Here is a 7,626-nt window from a genome sequence, read left to right as displayed (position 1 = left end):
AGACAGCTCCTTGACTGAGCTCCTTTGCAATCTGTAGCTGGTGGCTCAGCTCAAGCAAAGTCATTATGCTGTCATTTTCAAACTGGCAGAGTCTTGAAGACTTTGAGATTACAGTTACTTTAAGAAGGTAGTAGAACACAAGGAAATCAGTAACTGGACAGTTTTTTTCGTGAATGGGATTGTGAACATGGAGACACAAATCTCAGATTTTAATCAAAGTGTTGGCAGTACAGTTCCATCACTTTTAAAAGGAGCCTCTGCACCAAACTGAATGACAATGCAAACTGGAGTTAACTGATTTCTGAAGCCAAGCTCCCTCCAGCTGGAAAGCTTTATAAGACAGAGAACTGTTACCTCAGAATTGGTACCTGTTGACTTGGTCTCCTGCTCTCAGACTGACAGAGATCAAAGTGTTTTCCATCACAGTGGCACAGTGGTTAGCACCGCAGCCTCACAGCTCCAGCAACCCGGATTCAGTTCTGGGTACTGCCTGTGTGGAGTTTGCAAGTTCTCCCTGTGTCTGCGTGGGTTTCCGCCGGGTGCTCTGGTTTCCTCCCACCTCCAAAGACTTGCAGGTTGATAGGTAAATTGGCCATTGTAAACTGCCCCTAGTGTAGGTAGGTGGTAGGAGAATGGTGGGGATGTGGTAGAGAATATGGGATTAATGTAGGATTAGTATAAATGGGTGCTTGTTGGTCGGCATAGACTCGGTGGGCCGAAGGGCCTGTTTCAGTGCTGTATCTCTAAATAAAAATAAAATAAACAATGGAGAGAGGTACCTTTCTGAATACCCAGATAAGCTAATGTATTGCTTATTATTTAGTGTCCGGGGGAAAAGCTTCCCTTTGGCATATCCTCTTTCATCAAAATGCCTCTATTTAAAAAACTCATGTGAATACATATTGCATTTAAAATGTCACTTTTTCCAAATCCTTTCTGTGGAAAAGTGGTCAAAAATGAGAAAGGTGACAATAGCAATGAACAGCAACTTAACCCAAGAATTTATTGCCAATTGTTTTGCATAGCTGGATAATACAGAAAAGAATACTGACTGTATAATGAAGAATATATGTTTCGTTATAAGGAAAAGGTCATTATATACTGTGCTTGCTTACAAATGTACAATGTTAAAGTAATACTGTAAAACCTCTAATGGTTATGCAAATCACATTGTGCAGGTAACATTTGTACGAGGATTGTCATTTCAGATTTTTCTGTCAGAATTGATCAAGCACTTTGAGAAGGACTTTGAGTATCGACTGCAAGATGCATTACATGGCTGGAGATTTGGTACAGTTCTAAGTGTAATTCACTAGTTATAGTATGCCCCCAGTATTCCTACCAGTCATATTCTACCAAAGGACTTCTGTGGCCAACTTTGAAAGTGAGAGCAATTGTTCAAGTCTGGTTATGAACTGATCAGACCACTGCGCAAGAACTGCCGCACTGTAATGATAAAATAAGCTAAAAGTAAAAAGTTGATTGTCCAAAAGTTAAGCAAACTCATCAGCAAAGTACGGTAAGTCTTTACACATTGCCTACATAGTAAAACCTTTCAGTGCTAATGGTTTCTGAAATAACATTGCTATTTGCAACTTGATTTTATTTCTGAAGACTACTAAAGCAAAGAGCATTAAAAGGAATTTCGTAAAATAGACTGAGCATTTTCTATCCCCAGTAAGAGAAACTCGCATCTGTTTTCTAAGTCAGGACTGAGCATCAGTCAAGTGACACCATCACTGTGAAACTGAATTACCTTCAATTAAACTTACAGAACCTGTGAAGGGAAAAACTTTGACTAATTCACCACAGCTGGCAAGACATAACTTGATGAGTGAATGGCTGTCTGTTTGGTGGGTTTTATTTCAATATGTATCAACAGTATGGGACGGAAGAAACAAGCAGGCCGTAGATTGGCTCAGATCTCACTCTTGCACTACTTGGGAATAACGGCACGAGCAAAGATCTGGACTACAGCACTCACCACTCAACAAAACCAGGCAAGAAAAGAGAACGGGAAACGTGCGAGTGGTTGGGGGGGTGGGGGGGGGGGGGACTGAATATTCCTGTCTTTTTGAAATCAAAGGAAAATATCTGAGGGATCTTGAAGCACATTAAAGAGGCATTACTGGTGAAATTTAATTCAGCCGTAGGCTTTGAATTGTCCCGCAAGCAGCTAATTTGAAAAGTGATTGTGTTCAGAATGTACAGTACATGGGGTTATAAATTAGCTATGGCCCATTTTCAAGTGCATGTGCTGTCAGTGCATGTCTGAACCGGGAGGCCCGAGGACGGATCCCTATGGGGCGGTGGAACTCATTTACATTAACAAAAGAACAAAGAACAGTACAGCACAGGAACAGGCCATTCGGCCCTCCAAGCCTGCGCCAATCTTGATGCCTGCCTAAACTAAAACCTTCTGCACTTCCGGGTACCATATCCCTCTATTCCCAACCTATTCATGTATTTGTCAAGATGCCTCTTAAACGTCACTATCGTATCTGATTCCACCACCTCCCCCAGCAGCAAGTTCCAGGCACTCACCACCCTCTGTGTAAAGAACTTGCCTCGCACATCCCCTCTAAACTTTGCCCCTCTCACCTTAAACCTATGTCCCCTAGTAACTGACTCTTCCACCCTGGGAAAAAGCTTCTGACTATCCACTCTGTCCATGCCGCTCATAACTTTGTAAACCTCTATCATGTCGCCCCTCCACCTCCATCGTTCCAGTGAAAACAATCCGAGTTTATCCAACCTCTCCTCATAGCTAATGCCCTCCAGACCAGGCAACATCCTGGTAAACCTCTTTTGTACCCTCTCCAAAGCCTCCACGTCCTTCTGGTAGTATGGCGACCAGAATTGCACGCAATATTCTAAGTGTGGCCGAACTAAAGTTCTGTACAGCTGCAGCATGACTTGCCAATTTTTATACTCTATGCCCCGACCGATGAAGGCAAGCATGCCGTATGCCTTCTTGACTACCTTATTCACCTGCGTTACCACTTTCAGTGTCCTGATTATTTGGCTGAGGTTCTGGTGCCTTCGCAGGCAGATCATCCATTTTAAATAGATGAATGCTGGATGGAGTAGCAGTGGTGGGTGGGGGGTGGGGGAAGGTTGGAGGTGGAGTGGGGTTATTGCAAAAGCAGAGGGGCTGGGGACCGTGTAGCTGCGGTGGTGAGGTTGGTGGAGTAGCAGTGTTCGGACCTGCTCTACAACAATGTTTTTGGAAACTTTTATTGAATAAAATTACCTTTTGTAGCCGTCCAGTGTTTAGGCTGCAGCAGCCGCTGAAGAATCTGGAAAGGAGCAAGCTGTGCTATTTCTGCCATGCGGTTGAACGCAGGTCCTTCATTTACATCTGTAAGGGGTCTAACTACCATTTTATACAGCCACTAGGGATATCTGTAACAATGCCTAACCCGGATATTGGGTCGCATTTGTTGGGCATCCTTAGCAGTGCAGGACATTGGTTCCTGAAACTGGCCCACTTAACACCTCAATTATGCCCGTAAAATGGGCACAAGGTCCAATTTCTTCTCCATAATATGAGTCCTAAGGTAAAAGTTCCTACTGACCATTTCTATCAGATACATGATCCTTTCATGTACATTAGACAGTTTGGGGATGAAATTCATCCTGGGTCTTCATGTGAAATGAATGATTGCAATCAGCTGCCTGTTTTTCATTGCACTCAACTTATTAAAAGTAAATCGGGCAGTGTAACAAGGCTGCCCTTTCACTATCTCCTGTTTATTTACACTACAAATCAAGACAAGTTTCGCTCCCTTGTTTCTACACAATTTATTGGCAATTTTATAAACCTTGGCCAATTTTACAAAGCTACTAACGTCGGGCTTTGTGGTCCCAGGGATTGGGGGAGTGGCAGTGGCCCGCCACAGAGCCAGATGCCAGGAGGGCCAGGCCCAATCTTCCTGGTGGTGGCGAGGCTCCCCCACCACTGGGTGACGGGCCCATACATTTAAATAAATTTGACTCCAATCTTACAGTTGGCCCATGATCTTCTAAGTGGCGGCCGGCACTCACGAGCCTTCACTTTCCCGTCTGGGGAAAGTAGGCACCACAGTGGTGGGAAAGGGGAGGACAAGATTTTTAGTTTGGGGGGGAAATGGGGTCAAATTTACATCTTTAGTGCAGGGGATGGTGGGAAGGGGTGACCTGTGCACTTTGTTCAGTTTGGGGGTGGGGGAGAAAGAAGGTCAAGTGTGGAAGGTAAGTGCTTTGAGGGCAGAGAGGGCAAATAATGAGTTCTATTGTTATTGGGAGGTGGGAAAGGGTGGCAGATATTTCATCAGTACAGTTAACGGGGTGGGGGTATAACTTAAAACACTTAAATTAGCCAGCAGCGCTTTAAAAATGATGCCAGCGCCTGTGCACAGGCAGCTGATGCCAGTGTCGGGGGAGAGCCCGTCCCCTCCCCGTGATTGGGGAGGGGGTGGCCTGACCAGCATATTATTGTGGACCGCTGCGAGGAAGATTGCCCGCTGTTGCTCCCAGCGGCAGGTGCATAAATTCCAGCCGCTTTTGTCTCTCGGAGAATAAAACCACAAAAAGCACTAAATCTTTGGCGAGCAAGGCCTATTTTATGGAGTCTAAAATCACAATTAAATTAATCTCCATATTGCACACGTGAAATATCCACTCGGAATATTGTGCTTCTTTTTGCTATAGTCGACATAAAAAAATAATCTGTCTCCACTGAAGACTTAAAGCAGGTTATTTCAATAACAGTATACTTTGATCCCACTCAATCAAGTCTCCAATTTTCCTGAAAACATGATTTAAGTGAATAATATTTGCTGTCAATTTCAATCCTATACAGGATAAATCAGAGAAAGAACTACATTTCTCGCAATAAAACACCTTTGGTATTCATTAAGAGGTGACAATTCACTGATATCTCTAATATGGTCATAACGGACTAGTTTTGGTTGAAACTTACTTAAAAAAAGCTCATACAACCATTTTCACTTTTAAACCACTGCTGGACCATGACAGCTCTAGTGACACTTAACCGTTACAATATAAATCATACACTTTGATTATCAATAGCAACTAAGGCATCCAATGTCCCTAGCATTTCATTTGCAACACCAGGTTGGCACATTCAGATATATTTAAGCTCAACCCTTTGAGAACAAACGGAATTTCTGCAGCTTTCAAAGTGCACTCCTCTTCCCTTTCCTGCAACTATCAACAAAAGTGAATTATTAAAACAGAGTTTCAGCTCTTATGGTTGCCCAGTTAATAAGTGCATTGTGTGGAACTGGCCCTGGCAGATTAGGGAAGTCCCAGATTTGATGCCTGCTCTGTGTCAATCTCAGCCAAGGTTGGCAGTGAGGATCATTACATTTGGTTTTGGAATCCTGGGGACAGGCTAGGGGGCAAATATAAGGCAATCAAATAAGATTCTTACTCCTGATTGCTATCCTATGATTCCTGCTGGAAAGTGCACATCAACTGAGGACAGTTCTGAGCTTACCTGTGATACCTTCCACAGTCAGGTAATCTGCTGACACTCACTTGGAAATGAGAGGGTGGTTGATTGTCCTGTCAGTTTCCCGACCAATGGATTGGTTAAAGTTGCCCCCCCCTGGATTTTTTAAAAATTGGAGTGCACTGTTTTTTAAACTGAAATATACTATGTACTGTGCCGTGCCTCCACTCTCCTTTAGGCTTACAGAAAGGTGGAGCTACAGGACACTCAATAAAGATGGGAGAGCTGGCCCTGGCATAGATCTGCCAAAAACCAACGTAAAAGTTAAAGTGCCCTATAAAGAACAGAAAAAATACAAAATCTTTCAGCAAACAGTGAAATGACAAAACTAAATCCCAATTTATAGCAACCAAAGCAGGGCAACAGAAAAACAAATCTAACACAGTGTGACCAGCACACAAATGTTATGGTCATAAACTCAGAGGTCAAAAGAAAAAGTTTCAGCCCAGTTACATTTCTGATGTTGGCACAGGATTGTCAAGCCAATTCTCAAAGAGAGTAAAAATTTCAACGTGTGTGAAATCTGCACAAATAAAGACAGACCCACAGAGCAAGAGCAGCAGCTTAAAAATTTGTCAATTCACATTGTCTCAAGCAGGGTTCTAAATATTCTCCATTTTTGAAATTCCAGTCCTAACTAGGGACATGTAGGTACCCACGGTAGAGGGTAACCTGGAGCAGCAACGACTCAACTACATATCACATTATCTGCTGAAGCTAGATTTGCCCTTGCCAGACAGAGATATGTCTATCCGATAAACAAGGGTTTCTTTTGCCAAAAATAAAACTTTTAGCAAAGCTGGCTGATAGGAGGATTTAAGCAGCGAAGGCCATTGAAAAATACAAAGTCTTTCAAAAGCTAGCTGTAGTTTGATCAGTTACATAGCAACTGGCTACATAATGAGCTAGCATAATTCGGAAGTCTAAAGCAGAGCTGTGTATGGAAATGGATAATTAAAAAGAGTTAAGCATGCAGCAGATACAGTGGAGCCCACTTAAGATCAACTTTGCGAAGGCCTAATCCCAGATGAAACATTCTCAGTATACAACACCATTTCCATTCACTGCATCAAATGTCATAGTTTAAATCTGTAAAATCAAATCCCATTTACAATCTAAACTTGCACATCTCAAACTTACTCTGCCGTCACTTGCAACTAAACCATCTGTCTTTCTCCCCAAAGCATAAAAACGCCTTTAAATCATGATTTAAATAAGATTTTCATGGCTACAAATCAACTCATCAGCCACTGACATCAACATCAGCAAAGAAATCCAAAATAAACATAAGAACTTAAGAAATAGGAGCTGGAGTAGGTCACATGGCCCTTCGAGTTTACTCCGCCATTCAATAAGATCATGGCTGAACTTCTACATCAAACTCCACTTTCCCAAAGTAATGAAATAGATCACTCCATTGCTTTTGTTTTGAAAGATGATGTCCAGTTAACTGCATAGCTGGATAAAGCTAGTGCAGTACCCATTCATTGCCACTGGATATCTAGAATGTTCTGAAAATGTTCTTCAACCGGGTATTTACTACATACTAGCTACCACTAGCAGCAGAAAGCCTCTTCTGCACCATTAAAAAAATATTAGTACAGAGGCACCTAAAGAGATCTCAAGTTTTAGATTAAATGTTTGTTTCTGGTAAATAAGAAGGCTCCACTGTAGTTTATTTTAATTTTTAAACAACTACAGGAGACGTTTAAGAGCCTGCATAGCCTGGGCGACCCGCTGGTCGCTAACAGGACTAGATGGAGTACCCAGTTGTGATTTAGTATGGAGTGGCACCTTCCCATTCTACCAGGTACTGTACATTCCCATCCAGAGTCACCCTCCGAGCAAGCACCTGGAATTTTTCGCCACATGCCAGCCTTCCCGCTGCACCGAAATAATTAGTGATCGAGGATTTAAGATGAGACAGGGAGGTTTCATCATCACTCATACTATCAAAGGTGTGGCCGTTAATGTAATTATTATCCATGTGTTGTGCTGTCTGACCCACTCCATTCACTGTATGGGTGTAGATGCCTTTCTTCTGATTGTTTCTGTCATTCAGTGAATACTCTACTGGTGCCTTCCTTTTACGGCTCCCCAGAGTCTTT

General features: G+C 42.7%; 1 protein-coding gene across 5 annotated transcripts in view; it reads right to left on the bottom strand.

Moving 5' to 3' along the window:
- Positions 1-987: 987 nt before the first annotated feature.
- phf19 (PHD finger protein 19) overlaps positions 988-7,626 on the bottom strand; it is a 39,411-nt gene continuing 32,772 nt past the window's right edge. For all 5 annotated transcript variants that reach the window (XM_068012385.1, XM_068012384.1, XM_068012381.1 and 2 more), the window contains one exon: positions 988-7,626. In XM_068012385.1, coding sequence (XP_067868486.1) covers positions 7,296-7,626 — 331 coding nt within the window. In that variant the 3' untranslated portion in view covers positions 988-7,295.

This window comes from Heterodontus francisci, chromosome 32 (genome assembly GCF_036365525.1).
Source record: "Heterodontus francisci isolate sHetFra1 chromosome 32, sHetFra1.hap1, whole genome shotgun sequence".
NCBI classification, from domain to species: Eukaryota; Metazoa; Chordata; class Chondrichthyes; order Heterodontiformes; family Heterodontidae; genus Heterodontus; species Heterodontus francisci.
The sequence above is the reverse complement of the archived record's forward strand: the minus strand, read 5'-3'. Positions and strand labels throughout refer to the sequence as shown.